At 47.2% G+C, this 22064-nt stretch overlaps 1 protein-coding gene across 8 annotated transcripts; it reads left to right on the forward strand.

Annotated features, from left to right (window-relative positions):
* The first annotated feature begins 16 nt into the window (after nucleotides 1-16).
* Nucleotides 17-21934, forward strand: LOC108158417 (histone-lysine N-methyltransferase 2D). 8 transcript variants are annotated; one of them, XM_033392260.1, is made up of 10 exons: nucleotides 17-684; nucleotides 10008-10520; nucleotides 10587-10925; nucleotides 10998-11129; nucleotides 11199-11392; nucleotides 11466-11728; nucleotides 11846-12190; nucleotides 12893-13297; nucleotides 14956-17254; nucleotides 19740-21934. In XM_033392260.1, exons 2-10 carry the CDS (start codon nucleotides 10095-10097, stop codon nucleotides 20830-20832), a joined length of 5496 nt encoding a protein of 1831 aa, XP_033248151.1. In that variant the 5' UTR covers nucleotides 17-684; nucleotides 10008-10094; the 3' UTR covers nucleotides 20833-21934. The 8 variants fall into 8 exon arrangements, with proteins under 8 accessions (XP_033248151.1, XP_033248153.1, XP_017146175.1 ...); XM_033392262.1 differs by lacking the exon at nucleotides 19740-21934 and adding an exon at nucleotides 19280-19373; XM_017290686.2 differs by lacking the exon at nucleotides 19740-21934 and adding an exon at nucleotides 18155-18340.
* The last annotated feature ends 130 nt before the right edge of the window (nucleotides 21935-22064 follow it).

The following is a 22064-nucleotide window of genomic DNA, read 5'->3' on the forward strand; positions in this document are numbered from 1 at the left end:
TCTGCAAGGTATTTCGTGCAGTTTGGAAACTGGCCGCACTAATCATTTTTGCATCACGAAAAAGAATTTTCGCAAAAATTAAATTAAAAAGCCAAAATAACGTTCTCGGAGAGATTTTTAAGCGTAAAGTTTTTCTCGGATTGCTGCTGCTCACAATTGCCATTGCAAATGTACTTCAAATCAGTATTTTATGTGTGGTGCCTCGAGAGGAGACGCTTCTGATAAGCAGCCATCTTCATCTTCCTATAGGAATGCCTGCTACACACGGGCTAGAAAATTGTTTGCTTACATTTATAAATACCAAAACAGTTAAAAGCTAAAGCCAGCGATACTGACTCCGCCGTTGCACCTCTCGCCACTAGGCAGTGCCATCCACCCACAACTACAATTCCACACAGACACAGACATGTGCAGCGCGCAGCTAATCTATTGTAAATAAAACTGCGTCCACACACGCGTCTATTGTGAACGGTACACATACTCTCGGTCACGTACGCCGCCGCCGCCAAGTGTTCCGTTCCTCCTGCCTGCTCCTCGTACCGTACAGTGTGCGGCTGTTTTACCTGGAATAAACTTTGCTAAAATCTGGAACAACATTTGCTACAAATCAGTGGAGAATCGGCCCAAAGCATGTGAAAAGGTGTCTACAAAGGGGACCAGAGTGCATCATCGGAGGAGAAGCGGGTAAGTTTTGCAAAGGGAACAAACATCTATGGGGGGGGGGGGGGGGGGGGGGGGGGGTCTTCCAATTACGTTTTTCTGGGCAAAATCGATTTTTCAATTTGAAAATGGCTCATTCGCCGCTCTTTTATTTCTCTCTCTCTCTCTCTCTGTCTTTCTGGTTTTTGTGGTTCGGGCCCAGTCATTGCATTACCGCCCTTTTAGGCCTTTAATTAATTGCATTAACTTTGGGGCGAACTTTTCAAGGGGTGGTGTTTGGGATGGGGGATGGCTTGAAAAGTGACTTTGAAAAGTGCTTGCCATGAAAAACACACTACATTGTGTATCGGATGAACTGCAAGAACTTCTGCTGTACCCATGAGAACCGTACACCCCTACCCCAGTGCTTCTCGCAATACCACAAATGCTCGATATTCTCGGGTAATGACTCCTTTTAACCAAACAAAGACAAAACAAATGTTTGAGGAGGACCAAATAAAGGCAGAACCAGACAGGATAACGAAATCAACTCTTTCGGGGCACAAACAACTGACCTGCGACAAAGGCAAGGCAGCCGTCAAGAGAAACATCTGCTGCAGTGTCTGAGCGTCTGGGTCGGTTCGGAGACAGCAGCAGCGTCTGAATGTTACCTGCCCTCGAACGATGCATGGATGGATGGTTGGATGGATGGATGGATGGTAGGACCAAAGTTCAATGTACGCCTGCGCAAATACAGTTCACAATGGGCTTGGCGCAACGCAGCTGCCTGCAGGAGGAAGGGGAATGTCAGGGAAGTTGTGATTTTTTCCGCACATCCTTCTTGACGGTAACCAGAAGCCCCAAGCGGAAATCTCAAAATGTTGTTACAGTTATTGTTCCGTTCCGCCTTTCGTCTGAAACTTTTATGTAATCTCTCACTCCGTTCCGTTCCGCGATCGGGATCAGGATCGGGTGTAAAGTCCTGTGCCTGTCCTGTGCGTGTTCGTGTGATACCGGTTTATGTCCCTCCGACACAAGTTGTTCAGAATGCAATTTGAAACTTTTCCCTCTTTTGGGGTCTGCCATGGATTGGGGGGAGCAATCGTCGTCCCCTCTTCCTGTATGTCCTATCCCTATCCCAGGTCCTACGGGTTCTGGTATTGGGTTACAGCTGTGAGAGAATGTGTTTGGAAAGCTGTTCCTTCGTGGACGTTGAAGTTTTTTATGCTGGTTTGGGCTGTTTTTTGGGGGCAAAGAAACGAAGAGAGAGGCAGCATTTGGATCATGCAGATGATGCTGGAGCAGCTGCCATTAGGGCTTGCATCGTTGGCATCGTTGTAGGTCCAATAAAACTCTCGGAATCCTAGCCATTCTCCCACACACACATAGAGCAGAGTCAGACAATCAATCGAATTGGGTGCCACATTCGAAGGCAGATGCCAGGTCTAGTCCATCTATGTGGCACATGCCACAAGAGAGGACCCAAAGGACTCACGTTGAGAAGGAAGGCCAGGCCAGGACAGATGTTACAGCCGGACCCCGACCGCAGATACGAAGTAATCAATGCAACAGCAGGCAGAACGGGCAGACCGTGCCTCATGATCCCTACTGTCTCGGGTTCAGCCTTGTGCTCTGCTGTTCCCGGGCAACGGGCTGCAACGGCCGGCTGCAACTCAAAGTTAGACATCGCTGCACACACATTTTCACTGCATTTACAGCCAACATCTGTCGTTACAGTCCTCGGGTGCTGAGTCCTAGACAGCTGCTCTCACTCACTCGTTTGTTCTTTCCGAGCAAGAGGGGCTCTGACTGGCTGGCTGCCCGCTCGAATAAGTACTGTGCGTGCAGGTGTGGCACTGCTATTTTTGGGGCATTCCACACTCCTCTCCTTCCGGATTCTGCCGAGCCTACCCACTCGACGACGCACTCGACGATTGGGGGATGGATGGCCAAAAGTCAGCTGTTTTTGCGCAATGTTTATAAACAAAAAGTGTGTGCGGCAGAGTAACCCTTAGACATGTCTGGGTATATTTTTGGAATCACCACCGATTCTGACAGAGACATGGCCCGAGCCAGAGTCAGAGCCAAGGCCGGAGCAACCACCGACCTACATATTGGCGCACTGGCACTCTGGGCCACATGGCGCACGGGGTGGTTCCGCTCACACGCAGAGCACTGGCTCTGGTTCTGTTCTGTGGCCTTCTGTAGGTGCAAGGACGTTGGGAAAACCCCCCAAAAGAAAAAGTAAACAAATGGAAAGCAACCCCAGCACACAGCCAGACTGTCTCTGGCACCGACCGCATCCGCTCTCCTGGTCTTCGGTCTCTGGTCTCTGGTCTCTGGTCTCCGGTCTCCGTTCATGTGTTTTAACCCACCACCTTCCATGATGTACTGGTGGCGTGTGCCGTGTTCCTGTGCCGGCATGTCATCCATCCACACAACGTCTTCGTCAATTTTAGGGGTTTTCCCAAAAAAAAAAAATAATAATACGCAACCAAAAACCAAAACAGAGCAGGGATTCAGTGGATTCGGTGGTAGTTAGAGCAAGGAGCGTCCTTCCGCGCGCTCCCATTCATAAAACATAAACATACCCCCGTAGAAGCGGCGCTTATGAGCACTCACTCGCATTGTTTGCCCACACCGACCACGGTGACGATTACAATTACGACCTGGACTAGGACTACGACTACGGCCATGGTAGGTGGTGTTTTCGCCGCAGATCCCATCCGGCAACTCGGGGAGTCCCGTGCAAGTCAGGTGCACGGACAACCCTCAACAACGGGACGAAGTGGTAACAAGTTGGTAGCTCAACAGGTTGAGGATTCTCTTGGGTGGGTGGGTGCTTCGGGCCGATTGAGGATTGTAAGAGGGTATGTGTAATTAATACAAGTGTGGGGTTACGTTATGGCATTGACCCAATCAGATATCCGAATATGGAACGGAATGCCTTTGCTCGTAGCTCTTTGAAGGGTTGAATGTCGTGTCCTTAACTTTAACTTTAGATGATGATGTTGTGCAGGGTTAGGATCTGATTGGAGCATTCCTGGCACAGAATTTAAGGGAAAATACGGGAATAAATTGATCATTGCTTCCTACTTTCATGGGTTCAAGATTGCGATTACAGATTTCTTTCGAAAACAATTGAGAAAAAATAGAGAATATTGGAAGAGATTCCATACTGTGCTCTTCCTTAGAAATGGGATTTATCTTCTCAACTCTAAACAGATCTGAATTTCTTTTGTATCGATCCAGACCTGGCCTTTGTGTTCCATTTTAATCAGAACTTGACCTTCTTTAAGACGTCGCTCGGTTTGAGCAAGTGGTAGTCATGGAGTGGCCTCGTCCTCGTTCTCGTTCTACATTTGCCCATCAGCAACAGATCTGAATCTGGAGCATTATGTTTGGAGGATACCAAGGAAAGCGACTCCGGCTCCTCTCGCTGCTGTTTCCTTTACTTTCATCCTGCGGGATGGGATGTCCAAGTGCACGCCTCTTGAGCACGCGCCTACTGAAAAGATGACAAGTTTACCGTTTTGTATATGTACTTTGATATCATTTTACCGCTTTGCTTTGCGCTTTTCAAAATGGCGACAATGGCTGACCAATAAAACTGAAATGGGCAGGGGGGACGGGACGGACGCTGAGATGCGAAAAACGTTGAAACCCAACCGAACAATGGCGGACGAGGCGGACGTCGTAAAAGAGAATTAATTAGATTGCGGCGGCAGCTGCTGGGCGTACGTACGGCAGCTGAGAGAGAACGGCAGCTAGAAAGAGACCAAACAACAGAAAACACTGAGCAAGAGAGAGAACTAAAGCCAGAGAATAATAGAGAGAGAGAGAGAGAGTGGGCTGAAAGCCTGCAACTGTAAAGTTGTCATGCGCTTTGAACGTTGCCTCTTTTTCTGTCTGTCGTCGGTTTTTCGTCATTCCTTTTCCTTTACCTTTAATACACAACAATAACAAAAAGTAATGGACGCTACGAGTATGAGGACACCCATACAGACACACACACACCCGAGTACACACGCATAGAGTGAACATAAAATGTAACGAAGGCAAAAGCAAAAACAAAACAACGGCAAGCGTCAAGCGGCACCGCACAGGAACCAACGCAAAGGGAGGAGGACAGAGACACAAAGAGAGGCACAGGACACAGGACATAGAACAGGCAGAAACGAGGCAAAGGCAACGGCAAAGCCAAACAGTTGTGCAATTGAGATAAAGGACAACAAAAGGGAAACTTGAAAAAGGGGACGCGTGCTTTGCTTTTTGGTCGGGTCGATGTCGATGTCGGCGCTGATGCACAGTGGTTGGCGTTCTATCGAAAATTGTAGAGTGCGTTAAATGGTGAAGCAATTTGTGGCCCCAAAAAAAAATTCAAAATAAGAAACGTATAGAAAAGTGTATAAGAAGTAGTACCGATAAAATATGTTGCGCAATCGTTTGAGAAGTATGAAAAATTATATACAAAAATTATGAAAATTAGAGAGTACAGATGTTAAGATGTATAGACTTTTCTACATAATTAAATATCATAAAATCACCAATAACCTTAAAAAATACCCATAAAATAACATATTTTTTTTGTTAATTTATGCGCACACTTTTTTCCCCACTGTGCCTAATTTCAGATGTGAACGCGCGTGCTAGTCGTCACAAAAGGATATAAAACAACAACTGCAAAGCAGTCGCTGCGTCAGCGCCGGCTTCAGAGCAGGAGCAGCGGCAAGAGCAGGAACAAGAAAAAAAAGCATAAATAATCTTGTAGTTGTTGTCGCAGCTGAGGCGCAAGGCTCGAATTGAAATTTTATGAGAAATTGTATTAGAGAAATGCTTTGTGAAATCACACGAGACACGGCCGAGCACACACACATGCACATGCACGGACTAAAGGAGCTGAGGCATACGTGCGTGTGTGTTCGTGAGGTAGATGCACAAATGGGAAATGGGAATGTGGAAAAAGGGGACGCGCATTATGGCACTCTCTACGTGTGTTCTTTTGACGACGTCATCGCTGCTGCGGCTGCTCCTCTGCTGCTGCTGCTGCTGCTGCTGCTGCTGTTCCTCTGCTACTACCGCAGTTGTTGTTGGTTCCTGTTTTCGCTTTTTACCGTTCAGTCAATGACCACATTGTGTACACAAATGCAGCTCTCTGTCTATGTGTGTGTGTGCGTGAATATGTATGTCCTGCCGGAAGTTGACGCCGCCGTCTGGTCATTCTCGCTGTTTTCGTCCAAGCTCTCGCTTCCATAAGCTCTCTACCTCTCAACCTCTCTCTCTCCTCCTCTCTCTCTCTCTCTCTCTCTCTGTCGGTTCGTTCCGCTTGAGCTACTTTTGAAAAACAAGTAATTTCAGTCTCGCAGGATCTGTGTGGCTCCCCTTCGCACTCTAACTCTCTCTTTCCCACTCTCACTCCCATAGCTGCGTTTCCCAGTCGCTTTTTCTTGTTGTTTGTTGTAGTCCTGCAGCGCAGTGTGGCCCATTCCTTTCATTCTGCGCACACGGGTCTCTCTTCTGGTCACGCTTTGATCCTGCCGTTCGCCCGCTCCCCACACGGAGTACGACTCCTTCTACTCCCCTTCCACTCTTTCCATTCTCCCCCTCTCCTGCATAGGCGTTGCCCGGCTAATGACATGTTGTAAATTATATTTCTCCTCACAGAATTTCGTACGCCGTTTCATTCTGTCATAATTGCTCCGTTCGGTCGGTTTCTTTCCCATTCGCCTTGTTTCATTTAAAAAAGTTCTTTATGGTCCGTCTGTTCTTTCTTTTTGTATGGGTTTTCTCTCCCCGGAACAGGGGGAAACTTGCAGCTCTGACGTAATTACTGCAGTTTGAGTTATCCTTTCCAATCGCAGATGTGCTAATTTCCATGCTAAATACTTGGACAGATGCATACAGGGATCACAGTGGTAGAGCCTGTCTCCCTAAGGTTTTCACCTTTTTCCAATCTGATCATAACAGATGATAACAGAGCTTGTTTCTTGGCTGCATTTCTTATCAATGATCTGACGATGTACTAACTGATCTTGCTTATGCGTTGTATTTTTTGTTTTATCTAATCATTTCCCAGATTACAAAGTTAAACCCATCCACTTAGAAAACAATCACAAAAAAGATAATTGTACTACATCAGATACTGCAAGATCTATCTCTCAAGATCGCATACCTCCTAAAAAGAGATGTTAAAACTGGGTTTTCCGATGGCTGTTCTTTCAGTTTTATTTCTTGGATGTATTTTAAAAATATACAGACATCCAATTTCATGACATACGACACCTTTTCAAGTGCTCGGCATGGTCCACATCTCAAGTGGACTCCTACCGTTAGGAGGGCTACCCTTCTTTTACCTGCCTCTGATTTCCGATCCCCGAACTGTAAGTCCGAGATTATGCAGATCCTCGCCAAAAATATTATATGGGATACGAGGCCCAGACAATCCGTAATGAGGACTAAGCCCCTTGCGATTTCTCTGCCTCGGCTTAGTCAGAGAGGCAGGATGAAACTAGAGATAGAGAGAGAATACAGAGAGACACGGAGCGAAGGAGATACCTAAGGGGAAGCCCAAGTGCGAGGCGAGAGCGTTTCCAATGGCGAATGAATGCATTTTCCATTCGGCACGTCTCGTTTTCGCAATGAACAGCAAAGCAGTTTGCCAAAAGGAAAAAGGAAAATGCATTGTTTGACAGATGGATGTCGATATGGATGTGGATGGAGGGACCAGTGAGCCCTCAGGGGACGGAGATGACTGCCAACTGCCGCTTTTCCACATTTTTCCTCCTCCATCCATTATCCTGCCAAACTTGTTTGCTCTCGCTCTGTCGCTGGATCTCTCTCCTGCCATCGCTATACCAATTTTCCTTTCAAATTATGCTTTACCAAAGCATTCGCATTAAAAGGACAACGCTCTCCAGCTCCTGTGTGCTGTATTTGTGTGCGTGTATGTGGCTGCCTTCGTGAGCGAGTATCTGTGTGTGTGTGTGCGAGCGAGCGAGTTGTTCCATCGACGACTGCGTCGCCATCGTCCTGGCATCAGGCTGTGGTTCAGTTTTCTCTCGCAGCTCGAACAGCTCAGACATGCCGCTGGTCCGCGCTCGCCGTGTGTGTTTATAGTTCGCATATAAGAGCCAGATACATAGCTATATATACATACAGGCCATACATATATATTGATACTCTCGTGAGCCACCGCCCCCCGTCCCGCAAAATATCACACACAAAAACGAAAGAAAGAAACCCGAGTCAAAGACTCTGGAAAACGCAAGACAACGACGCCATTTGATAACCAAATGTTGCAGGACAACATTTACAAAAATTTTAAATCAACAAAGCAAAATCAATCAATTCATCAGTTTGTTTAAACGAAAACTAAATAGAAATTGTGAAACCAAAAAGTTCTGTGAAAGAATTAAAAAAAAAACAAGCAAATATAGAGATATTTTTTATTTGCAAATGCAGATAAAATAATGTGCAATAAACTACGAATCATTATAGAGCACTGAAACCACTGCTGCCTCTTTGGACCACCGCTCAGATACTTGAATTCTTTGCCATTTTGTTGGGATTTACACAGCGAGCGAGCGAAACGAAGGACCTCAGAAAGTAAACCATAAATAAAAAAAGAACGAAACGAACAAAAACTCATCGAAGCACATCACAAGTGAGTTCTAAATTTCATCTTTCCATACAAACGACACACACACAGCTACTCCTGTAAACACACACACATATCCCACTCATCACTCGCCCCCTTTACTCGTTGATTTCTCCACTCGCCCATTATGTTGTATAGCCCTCTGTGTATCCTGCCTGGTCCTCTCTCTCTCCCTCTCTTTCTCTCTTTCCTGCTCCTGTGTCTACTCTGTCTCGTTCTCTCCATGTGAAAACACTAACGAACCCAACTAGCAAATAGGTTTGCGCACTCGTCATTATCCTTCGTCATCGTTCCCCCTCTCCTTTGCCCCTCCCCTTCCATTTCCCCTGCCCATCGTTGCTGCTTCGTTCTCTTCTCCGTCGCTCTCTCTCTCTCTCTCTCTCGCACACATCGAAGCCTCATCGGGTGGTGGTACAGTTTTCTGCGTGGCCCAAAATTGCGTAAATTTTCATCTAGTTCGCGCTGGGATGTCTCGCACGGCGTTGGTTGTCCTCGCTCCTTTCCTGACTGCTGCTGCTGCTGCTGCAAAGCTTTCAATCTGTTTATGGTGACAGTAAAATCGAAAAACGGAATAAAAAAAACAAGCGGAAACCGGAAAAGTTGTTAATACAAGTATACAGATGTGAGATTATTGCTTATTGGGCGTTTTCTATTTGGGAAGGATGCGGAAGGGTCCTGGGCATTAATTAATTGCCTGCCCCTTCTCTGGCATAATTTATTGCGGGGCATCCTTTTGGCATTTTGGTGTATACAGAAATACATTGCGAAAAATTGCGAAATGCTATAGTGGGAGAAAAGTATACCTGAAATCAAATACTTTTAATGTGTCTTTATATACGGAATCGGTTTGCCAGAGTATTTCTGGAGTGTATTTATAAGGAATCAGATGAATTATCAAATTTGGGTTTCTTTTAAATTTGCTTTAATCAGCTTTCATCTAACAACTAAATTGAATGGTGAAATTATCCTGATAAGTAATCTGACGGATCTAAGATAATTGTCTAATATTTTCATAGGTTTCTCATGGAATAACATAAGAAAAGCATCTTTTTATTTAACAAATTCTTTGATATTCGAAATATACTCTACAAGTTTCAGCTTCTTTCTTTTCCAGCTAGTTTAAGGATATATGATATGATATGATATATGATTCGAACCCATTCTAGTACTAACGATACAATATCTAGTCCTTAAGATCATTGCACTTCTTTTTGTATGGGTTTTATCCAGAAACAAAAAGAGAAGGGGAATGGGGAATGGGTATGCCTGCTGCTGTTGCTGTTGTCTAGCATTTGAGGAGAGCGGTGATCGATCCTCTGCTCAAACAGTGGCAGAGGCACACAACCAACTGCATATCCTGCCAGCCTCTATCAACGGCACGAATGCCTGCTGTTGCCCCTGCCACCCTCGTCGCTGCCGCCGTCGCTGCTGCCTCGCCCATTCAGAAAAAAAGGGCGCACGAAAAAGTTGCAGCTGTTCTCTTTCTGTTTGCTTTGTGCCAGGCAGAACGATCCGCACCGCACCGATCCGATCCGATCCGATGCGATCGTTCAGCGTTCAGCGACGGAGCAAGCAGGCAGGCAAAGGCAGGAGGCATCTGCTTCGGATTAATGGGCTCTCCGAATGCATTTAGCCAGAGTCAGAGCCTTCAGATAGAGTGCTATATCTGATGAATGCGGGAGTTTTAATGCCTCTCTGCCTTTTATCACAGTTCCAGGATCGGAGCAGAAGCAGGAGAAATTAGGAGAAAGAAGAGAAGACAGACAGAGCGAGAGCAGGGCTATTAGCTCAAGTAAATATGTCCGACATACCGCGCATCATGGTCTTCCGACCCACCTGGGAGGAGTTCAAAGACTTTCCCAAATACGTAGCCTACATGGAATCACAGGGCGCCCACAAGGCCGGCCTGGCCAAGGTGGTGCCGCCAGCGGAGTGGATACCGCGGCGCAGCGGCTATGCCGATCTGGATGCCCTGAATGTGACGATTCCGGCGCCCATCTGCCAGGTGGTGACGGGCAAACAGGGCTACTACCAACAGATCAACATACAGAAGAAGCCGCTGACGGTGAAACAGTTCAGCGACCTCGCCAGCACCGAGCGCTACGCCACACCGAAGCACTTCGACTACGAGGATCTCGAGCGAAAGTACTGGAAGAACATCACCTATGTGGCGCCCATCTATGGGGCCGATGTCAGTGGCAGCATCACAGATCCCGACCAGGATGTAAGTGTTTCTTTGGGGGCTTTGTGACCGATAGTTCGATTGCAACCTTTGGCTGTTGTGTTGCAGAGTTGGAACATAAACAGACTGGGCACGATACTGGACTACGTGAACAAGGACTACAACATCCAGATAGATGGTGTGAACACCGCCTATCTCTACTTTGGCATGTGGAAGACAACGTTCGCGTGGCACACCGAGGACATGGACCTCTATTCGATCAACTATCTGCACTTTGGGGCAGCCAAGACGTGGTATGTCGTGCCACCGGCGTATGGCCGCCGGCTGGAGAAGGTGGCCAATCAGTATTTCCCGGCCAGTTACAAGAACTGCAATGCGTATCTGCGCCATAAGATGACGCTCATATCGCCGCAGATCCTCAAGCAGCACAATGTCCCCGTTAGCAAGGTTAGCTTCCTTTCAAATTGAGAGATAGTCCCCATTAAGACACCCCCATCCTCCATCCCCTCCATCCTGCAGATCACCCAGGAGTCGGGCGAGATCATGATCACCTTCCCGTTTGGCTACCATGCGGGCTTCAATCATGGCTTCAACTGCGCCGAGTCCACAAACTTTGCCATGGAGCGCTGGATCGAATACGGCAAGCGAGCGGTAAACATAGATCCTCCCCCCACCTCTTCAGGACAGCTTCCACTCATGCGGGTCGACCTTCTATTGCAGGTTCAGTGCACGTGCAGCAACGACATGGTCAAGATCTCCATGGACACGTTCGTGAAGCGCTTTCAAAGCGACCGTTACGACATGTGGATGGAGGGCAAGGATGTGGGCCGGCATCCGGAGGATCCCGTCGGTGGTACAACGGTCACAGCCGCACCGCTGCCGCCCCAGCTCGATGTCCTCCTGTGTGATAAGAAGTAGGTTTCCCAGCCATGCAGGTTCCGTGACTCCCCCGCATTGACTCCCCCCTCCCTCTCCTTTGTTATGCAGAATGAAGAAGCAATGCAATCCCACCATAGCCAAGAGCTTTAAGGAGCGCAATCCCGACCTGGATCTCGACGAGATCCAGCAGAATCCCAATGTGCCCGACGACGTCAAGGCCATGCTGAAGGAGAGCGTGCTTACCCTGGACACGAGCGATCTGGGTATCGAGGGCGAGGGCGATTATCCGAACGAGGATGCTGTCAGTCTCCAAAGTCCTGCGGACTTCAAGACCAAGCAGGAGCTGCTTGAGTACATGGACGATGGCACAGGTGTGTAGGCCAGTTATAGAGTTTCGAGATCTGACCTAAAATCCCTCAATCTCTTCCCTTTCTTCCACTCTCTCTCTCTCGCTCTCTTTGTCTCTGTCTCTTTTTTGATCTCTGCAGAAGACGATGACGAGGAGGAGGAATTTAAGCGACGCAAGGCGAAGCGGCGGTACGATGCGGACTACGACGATGACTGGCTAGCCTCCCATCACCGTCGCACCAACTCGCGGAACAGCAGCCGCGGCCGCAGTCCACGCACCAAGGACGAGCGCTCCGCATCGCCGGCCTCCTCCACATCCTCGACGTCGCGTGGCGGACGACGCGGAAAGGGCAACTCGACGACCCGCAAAACGCCGTCCAAGCGAAAAAAGGACCCGTCCTCTGCAGTGTCGCCGGCTGCAGCAGCCTTAGTGGCAGCAACCACAATTGCGACACCAAATGCGGCGGCGGTTAGCAGCGATGGAGGTGAGAGCAGCAGCTTAATTAGCGACTGCACCACTGCATCCATATAACCACCGCAATTCGATCATCAATCCATCATCACCGTGATCCCATCAGCCAGATCCAGATTATCTCAGTATCCATATCCTTCCCAGACTCTCCAGCATTCCCCCACCCACTGACTCCTCCGCGTGGATGGGTCGAAGGCCACTCACCCGTGGCCTCGACAAATGTAAATAAAACTTTAGCCCCATCCTGCATCTGTCACTTGTCGTGCGGTTCTCCCTTTGTATCTTGTATCTTATATCTGTTTCTTGTGTTTAACCTACCTACGATACCTACATACATAAGTCCTCTAGCTCTGTTCCATTCGATTCCATTCTGTTCTGTTTTAAATATAATTGTAAGAGTGCTCCCAACAACAAATATACGATCACGCTTTTAAATCTATGCTTAAAACTAACCAAAAACCAAAACTGTTTTACTAAAACCTATTCCCTGAAGTCTCTGGGCCTTCAATCTTCAGTGTTTGTTCTGCTTTCGATTCTGATTCTGCTGCTGCCAAACCCTCCATTTATTCCATTCCCACTGCCTCCATGCTCCATACTCCTTTCATATCTATATATGTGTGTGTGTTTACAACAAATATTAACCACTCAAAAACAACATCTTTGAAAACTGTACTCTAAAACAGACACTAAAATATCCCCGATTGCCATTTTCCAGATGCCAAAAAGGAGCAGCAATCGCTGGCCTTCATGCAACAGCCGCGCAAGTTCGAGGGCAAAATACCAAAACTAAGTCAGCCAGCAGCAGCAACAGCTCCAGCAGGCGGAGCATCCACATCCACATCTAGTCAGGATCAGCATCAGCAGCAGCGGATATTCTACGTCAATATGTTGCCGGCAGCCAACACTCTCAATGGCATTCCACAGCAGCAGCCGCAACAGCAGCAGCAGTATGGCAGCACCGATGGAAACGTCTATCAGCTGCAAAACGAAATACTCTGTGATGCAAATGGACAGGCCGTAACGGCTGCCACAGCCACATATCAGACGACAGTCCCAAGCAGTCCCCAACAGCAACAGCAGCAAAATGTTGCTGTTAGCGTGGCCAACAACAACGCTGCCGGTAAGTGTCTTTTCTATCATTTTTTGTGTTGTGATTTGATTCCTTAACTTAAATGTTCCTTTTGTTTGTTTGTTGGTTGTAGTCTTTGTGTTTGGTTCAACTTTAACCCACTTTGTGTACTCGTAATTGGTGTCATGTCGAAGCTCTCAGAACTAACCGATCCGCATATATCAACACACACATATATATGTATATGTATATGTATATGTATATATATATATATAGTATTCGTATCTGTTTTATTTGTTTAACATTCAAAAATTGGCCAAAATTCAAATTCAAATTTACTCAATTTTATTTCGTAAGTGTCCGCATTTCATTCCATCTCATGCCGAATCATTCATCCATCGAGAATATCGGAGATCTGTTTTCAATTTTTAATTATTATATGTGAATGTTTTTGTTTTTTGCCAGAAAAAAAACAGATAAAAGTAAAGAAAAATAATTATTTCTTCCATTTGCGGTGCTCAAAATAAACATACGAATTGATTCAGACAGACTCATCCTCCACTCAATCGATTGAAACCCAAATGAAACCCTCACCTGATTAACAAGAACAAATGCTTTTCCAACTAAATAATCGTGTTTATTTTCCGACACGACACTCCTCCACTTTCATTGGTCTCTGTCTCTTCTCTCAAATGTCAAATTTCCATCAAAATTATGCAAAATCTACAAATATATAAATAAATGCACAAATCATTTCCCCAGAGGGAACTCCGTGCTGTGCGCGTTGAAAAAGGCTCAAAAATTGTTGGTTTTAGTTTTTCAATTATTATTTGTATTATAATTATTATTTCTAGTTAATTTAAGCTTATTGTTTATGTTTATTTAAAGTTCGAACGAATGATGCGCGCGCGCTCAAGTGGTGTCCAGTGTGACCAGTTGCTCAGCCGAAATAGTGCTGCCCATTCCTCAATCATGCGCACACAATTGGGCAGCACTTGAGCCGCGACTTGGCATTTTTTATTTATTTATTTTTTAGATTTGGATTTTATTAAATTTTTAAGTTAATTTTATACATAGATTATCTTTTTTTCTCTTCTTGTTTCTTATCTGTGAACCAAAGACACTATCCGTTGGCAACACTGCACTATCCCTCCCCTTAGAAGGGGTGGGGGATACTCCAACTTTGGCCAATTCACAAATTTTACTTTCGCTGTCTTCCGTTGTACACTCAGTTATTGAAGTATTTGAACTATGTATGTATTTTATTTGTTTAGTTATTGCGTTGCGAGTACTGTACAAGAGTTACGATTACGATTGCTATAAACTAGATCTAAGTACGAAAACACACAAATTCTACCGACAAACAAAAACCAATCTCTCACTCTGTCTCTCTATATATATATATATTTTTGATATACCTAAAGAAGGTCCTGTACTGTACTGTATATATAGTGTGTGGGATAAGGGATATTGATATCCCAATGCAACCTACATACATATATGTACATACGAGTATATGTACAAACGGACAAGTACGAGTAGTTATCATTTTGCACTACATTAGTTTTGATTTCGATTGATTGATTTCGATTTCCATTCCGATTACGATTACGATTGATTTATTGATTTATGCAAATATTACATTCAAACACATCTTTTATGAACCAAACCGAATATGTATTTTCCAAAAAAAAATATATAAACAAAAGACAATGTGGTCACAACTATTAGTTCGTCCTCCATCCTGCACACGAACGGCACCGCCCACACGAACGGAGGCGTGGATCCCAACACCACCCATGACCACCAGCACCACCATCAGCAGCAGCAGCAACAGCAACAGCAACAGCAACAACAGCCACAGTACCACTACATCACCACCAGCGGGGAGGACGGACAGACCCCAACAACCATAGTTTTCGAGAACTATAATGGCGGCATGCCCGCATCTGTTGCCCCTGCCACGCCCACGCCTGTGTCGGTGGCTGCCTCGCCGGCGGCCACAACGACAACCACCACTGCCCTGGTCAACACGGACGGGACGATCATCGAGTTCGATGGGAACACCTACGAGGAGTACCATGTGCTCAAGAGCGAGCCGGGGAGCAGCGACTGCCTGAGCAATGGTAGCAGTGCCGTGGCGGCGGACATCATCAAGTACGAGCCGCAGCCAGTAGAGGAGGATGACGATGACGATGGCCTGCAGGTGAAGTACGAGGAGCAGGAGCAGGACCTCGACCAGGGGCAGGACTACGAAGAGTACCAGGTGATCAAGGCCGAGGTGGAAGCGGAGGCGGCGGAGCAGGCGGCCGGCGCGGTCACCTACACGATCTCCAGCATGACAGACGATCCCAACCAGCAGCCGCAGCAGGCATCCTCCGGGGACCAGCCCAACGCTAGCATGGTGCCCAAGTCGGGATCGGCAGCGGCCGCCAAGCAGAAGCGCAAGCGGAAGACGCGCGTCATTGCCGAGGACGAGCAGGGCGAGTACCTGGAGAAGATGAGTGTGCGGGGCCTGGACATCGCCCGCTATGAGCACATCATCGACGGGGTGGCCTACTGCTTGGTGTGCGCCAAGAACGACATCTTCAAGACGTTCAAGAACAAGTACAGCTTCCAGCGGCACGCCTACCTCTTTCACGAGGGCCAGAACCGGAAGATCTTCGCCTGCCCCATCTGCAACAAGGAGTTCTCGCGCCCCGACAAGATGAAGATGCACAAGAAGGACAAGCACGGCGACGTCCCCATGCCGCCATCGGCCACCATCACGCCCCTCAAGGGGGACGGCACCCCGGCCGCAAAGCGACCGCGAACCTCCCGCACACCTCGTGTCCGCAAGTCCAAGGCCAGCGACGCAGGCACCCCCACCGGCACGCCCGCCAAGAAGCGCCTGGCGCAGATTGACAGCGTGCTCGACGATGTCCAGAACTCGGAGAGCCTCTCCGTGCCGCAATCCCAGTCCCAGTCCCAGCACCAACAGCAGCAGCAGCAGCAGCAGCAACCCATGCAGCACACACTCACAACGACGCTGGCGCCCACGACGTCGCAGCCGCAGCAGCTCCAGACACTGCCATCGCTGGACTTCAGCGGGATGATCCTGCCGGGTGGCGCTCAGCTGGCCCTGGCCAATCCAGGGGCCAGTAGCTCCATGACTCTGCAGCGCGGTGCGACCACGCCCAACGGCGGACAGGCGGGGACGGGGCCCACGACGACGCTCATCTACTCGAATCAGCTGGAGCTGCAGCAAGCGCTGCTCCAGCAACAACTGCACGGCCAGAGCATCATGATCCAGGACCAGTCGGGTAACCTGGTGCCCCTGCAGCTGGACGGAAGTCAAACGATATACACGACGGCCGCGGCACCGCAGCAGCGAGGGCAGGCGACCACGGCCACGTACCAGACGACTCAATCGCAACAGCAGCAGCAGCAGTTGGTGCAACATCAGCAGCAGCAGCAGGCAGTGGTTAAGGTGGAGGGGCAGTCGCAACCCCATTACGAGATGGAGAACGTGACCTACCTGAGCTCCACGGCGGCGGCCACGCCGGCGACGGCCGAGCAGCAGCACCAACAACAACAGCAGCAGCAGCAGCACGTGATTGGAACGGTGCAGAGCTACCAGATCCTTACGCCGGATGGCCTGCAGAGCTTCCAACCTAAGCTGGAACCGGGGGAGATGGGCGATCTGTGCCCCTATTCACAGTACACGTTCCAGCCCACGCTCAACGCGAACGCCCTAGACGCGCACACGCAGCAGCAGCACCACCACAACCAGCAGCATCACCACCACCAACAGCAGCAGCAGACGCATCTGCTGCAGCAGCAGCAGTTCGCGACCCACAATCCGCACCAACAGTTCATGGAGCTGAAGAACGAGCTGCTGATCAAGGGCAGTGACGCGTACACCCTGGACGCCGGCTCCATGTACCACCTGCCCTTCTCGCCCACATCGATGATCAATGCGGTGAACGATGTGAACACATCGTCCCTGCTGGAGACCAAAGAAATTAGGTAAACACTTCCGCTAATCCCTCTCCCTAATCTACTCTACTCTACATCCCTTTTCTAGATCTGTCTCTCTGTATCTCTCTATATTTTCCCTAGTGTAACACGCTCGTCTAGTATCTGTCTCTATATATATATCTCTCTCTCTCTCTCTCTGTCTTATCCCTAAAATGCTCCTCTATCTGTCTCTTTCCGTTGAATCTGCTCAGTAGTCGGCGGCGAAGCTGCAAGTCGCTTGTGTACCGTTGTGTTTCCCATTTCCACGTATTTAGTGTCGATCAACGCCGTTGTACTATATGCTACTAAAAAAAAACACTGCAACAAGAACAACGCATAAGAACAATGAAAGTACAAAATAAAAATAAAAGCTAAATGAAAGGAAACCACCGAAAATGTACATTAAGCATTTACCAGTTTAGTTTTAACTTAGTCCTATGCATATTTTACTTTATTTAGTATAATTATTCTTTTGTACCGTCTAAGAGTAACCTTATTTACTATTTAGTAGAACTTAGTTTTTTTTTTTTTTCCCACGATATTTGCCAACATTTTTGTGCATTTATTTATTGTTTCACCCACTCTCCACGCTGTACATAGAATGTGCCTTGTTGCTTCCTGCCTCATCCTCCAATTATCCCCTAATATCATCGTTTATCCCGCCTAACACTCCTAACTCCTAATGTGATATATAGTAATCAACTTGTTGCCCGGTTTTTGTTCCGAGACATAAGTTTATGTTCAAATACGTTTTATACCTCAATGCAATTTTGTTCTTTTTCTTTCTTTTCTCTTGTTTTATTTTATGTACACACAACCAACCCACCAACCAACCAATCAATCAATCAATCAAACAAAAAAACCAATATAACACGCGCGTATGCATAATATCGAAAAAATCGCTAACAGCTACGATATATCAGAGGCCGTGCTATTAGCCCTTTAAACAATCTGAACCGCCATCGAAAGCTGCAGCCAAAGTACCAAAAAAATCTAATTTAATCAAATCAAATGAAAACTATAAACTCACTCTCGCTGAAACAAGAGAAAACGCCAAGAGTGATAGAAATAGAAAATGCCTCCTCGAGAGAAAAAGCAACGCAAATGGAAGCCAATTTTCAATGTTTGCTGAGCTGGGCAACCCTCAAAATACTTATATATAAAGTATATACCCATAATACTCACTGTCTCAGCTCATTGATGCATTCATTCAACCATTCGATCTACCAATCAATCAATCATTCCGCCATCATCACTTGTTGTGCCTGTTCCTCTCTCTGTGTGTGTGTTTTGTGTGTAACATCAGAAAATCAAAAAAAGATCCGATCATCATGAAATACTATAAGCTGCATAAACGATCCACAGCACACTTAACCAATATATAAAATAACAAATTTAACACATAATCAATTAAAATTGGACATTTAGTGCAAGGTATGTGTACTTTTATTTATTCGCTTTTCGTTTTTGTTCGTTTCGTTTTGTGTTTCTTGCGTAACCCTTTTCCCCCTCGTTTTGTTACTAACCGAATGTCGTCCCTCTACCAATTGGCTCTTTGACCATCGCTTAACGGAATAGTAGGGTCCTGTCCTCACGAATATTCATACATGCATGTGCCAGTGTTTGGCAACACACACATGGTAAGGCCAGGATTGCACTTGCAACATGCATGTGTGAATGGCTATGGAAAGCGGGGGAGGAGGGGAATAATCCGCAGGCATCCACACAACATCCACATAACATACATTCGATTTCCACAAAGCTATCAGTCATTCATATAAGTACAATTATAATTTACTAACCCAGATTAACAGTGATTAAGCCTACCTAAATTACCAAATTACCAAAACGAAACCACATAAGAAGATTGAAGCAAAATTGCTAATGAAAATGTTCTTTTTTATTTTTTTCTTTTTTCACCCACGAAAATAATTTTTCGTTCGTCCGTTGTTTGTGTTATTTCTTATGATTTGCACACGAAAATTCATCAACATGCGACATGAATCACAAAAAACAACAACCGAACAACCACAGGTTCTTCTAAACACCACAACAACCACAACCACATCTCCAAGAACAACAACCAGAAGGCAATGTTCAAGCGGCCATACACACCAAGCATTCACATACCCACCACCAACAACAAAAACAACACCACCACCACCAACACGAACCACCAGAACCAGAACCGTACCCAAAACACTGAAGACTTGCAGCGTCGCCAAGCGGAAGCGAATCGCATTTACTACGAAGAGATCGTCCTGAAGCAGGCACAATCAAAATCACGTGCCAGGCGCCTAGCCAGCAGCACAAGTTGCAGCGACAACCACAGGGGCACTCTCAACAGCAGCTTCGTCGACAAGTTTGCCGACTTTGTTACACACAAGACAAGAATGCCCATGCCCGACCCCAACCACCAGACCCATGCCGTGCCGAATCCCAGAACTAATGCAAATGCTGTCTCATCTCTCATTCCTCCCCTCAACACGAACAGTGGAAGCAACGCCAACGTCGGCTCTGGAGCTGCTAGCAACTGTGTCTCTGTGGTGAGTGGCAGCGGAATCAATGGCTTCAAGGCCGGAGCCAAAAAGACGCCGGTGATCCTGCTAGCCGCCCGCGGCCCTGGAAAGCATCAGCCCATCAGCCTCATCAACGGCACTGCCAAGGCCGGAGCGGGCGGTGTCACGTTGCTGCGCGTCAATTCACAGCCCAGTCGCAACCAGCGACAGGTCATCGTCGCCCCAGAGCAGCAGGTGCAACAGCAGCCGGAACTGACTGACGAGGAGGCGGAACAAATGGCGGAGCTAGCGGAGGATGAGGAGCTCGACGAAGATCTAGAGGATGACGATGATCTCTCCTCTTCCACCGCTCAAATCCTGCGCAAGTTCCGCATTCCCAAGGGCACGGCCCTGACTGCCAAGTCTGGGGACAACTACCTGGCCATGCCCACGCCCACACCCTCACCCCCAGGGGGCGTCAATGCGGGTAGCTCCACCGCTGATGCTGGCAACTACATTGAGAACGAAGAGGAGCTCATCGAGGAGGTGCACGAGGATGATCTGGTCGAGGAGATCATCGACGAAGAGCACTGCGAGGAGCAGCCCGAACTGGAGGATGATGGGACGACGGCCGACAACGATGGCCCATGCCATTCAGTACCAACGCCAGTGGCAGCGACTGCCCCGGCGGCCCAGCAGTTGCTGCTCACCTCGGCACCACAACAGCCGCCGCTGCAGCTGCAAACTGTGAGCTCCAATGGAACGGTTACTTACCTAAATCTGCCACCCAACACGATCCTGCTGCAGTCGGCCGATGGCAGCATCATTGCAGCCACCCAGGTGCCGCATCCGAACAAGGCCGGCCAGCATCAGCTCATCGCCTTGCCGGGCAACGTGGCTATGGCCGAACCGGCACCTCAGACCTCGGCGGCGCCCACGCAGACCCTGCTCCTGACGGCCGACGGCACGGCCATTCCCATAATGGCGAATGTTGCGCCCCAGCAGCAACAACAGCACCACCAGCAGCAGCAGCAGCAACAACAGCAACAGGCGGCTGCTGCTGCTGCTGCCCAGCTGTTTGCCGCGTAGGGGCTAATGGGTGGCCAAATGGGTCGATTTTTGAACAGTGCCACCATAATGCCGACCACTTATTTCTTTTAAGAATCGCCAGTCGATTAAGCAAATGTATCACAGATCCATAAATGGTGTTGCTCATGCGGCAAGGCGTTGACTTCATAGTTAAGCCTTGGCTCGTCAGCAACAGTTCGTTAGGGGTTCCCAGTTCTCGATTGAAATCGTCGCATTTGGCCACCCATGGGGCACGGGGAAGGGAAAGAGCAATTTGGGATATAGGGCAATAGAATCAGTATAAGAAACACTCACAAAAAGCCAAGCTAAAAAAACTTTGATATTACTACAATGTTGGATGTGCATAGAAAATTTATTTTTATACATATAATCGAAAAAAGGAAAATCAAATGTTGTTCAACACGCCCACACACACACACACAAATAACAGACACAGCGTTGTAAAGGAATCAAATATGTACATTTCAAGAAAAAACTTAAGAGCATCTTACATTTAAATTATTTATACGACTAAGCTAGCATTAAACGTTAAGTGCAAAGACGAGACACACACCCAAACCAGTTGTAACTACTCGTATTACCCCCGCTGCCCGAATGGAGCGGCGGAATATGTTTAGCCTAATTTACGAGAGTAGCATTGCATCGTATTCATTTCTGACTAGTATATGTATGTATGCACTACTCTAAATAGAAGAGATACGAATGCATAGCTACGAATATAATTTTGTTCCTTTTTACGTATCGAGAAATAGAAAAAAATACCTATTTCATCTAGTATTTCGTCACTAAGTTCACAGTCTATTTATTTATTCTTGTTAATCGATATCCCATGCGTATTCATATAGCCCGCGTCGCGTCGTCCCTTGTCATTATGGTTTCTTTTAGCTGTTTCATGTTGCATATTCTTTACGTGAAATATTATACATTTATATGTATGTTTTATTTGCAATCCTGTTATGCCATTCATTTAAGAGTAAAAGAATTCAAGCATAGCACTGACCGAAACTACTTTTAAGTTGTGAACTCCGACCCTACCCTGCCCCACTCGATACTTAAAGCTAAAAAGTATTTTTCATATGATTAATAAACCCCTACACCTAAATTACAGTTAAGCACCTCCTACCCACACCATTACATAAAATAGCTAACATTAATGGAAGACAATGATTGAAAAACGTATATAAAACTTGTAGTCTAAGACCCACAAAAACAAACAAACAAACAAATATGAA

Source organism: Drosophila miranda, chromosome 3 (assembly GCF_003369915.1).
Source record: "Drosophila miranda strain MSH22 chromosome 3, D.miranda_PacBio2.1, whole genome shotgun sequence".
NCBI classification, from domain to species: Eukaryota; Metazoa; Arthropoda; class Insecta; order Diptera; family Drosophilidae; genus Drosophila; species Drosophila miranda.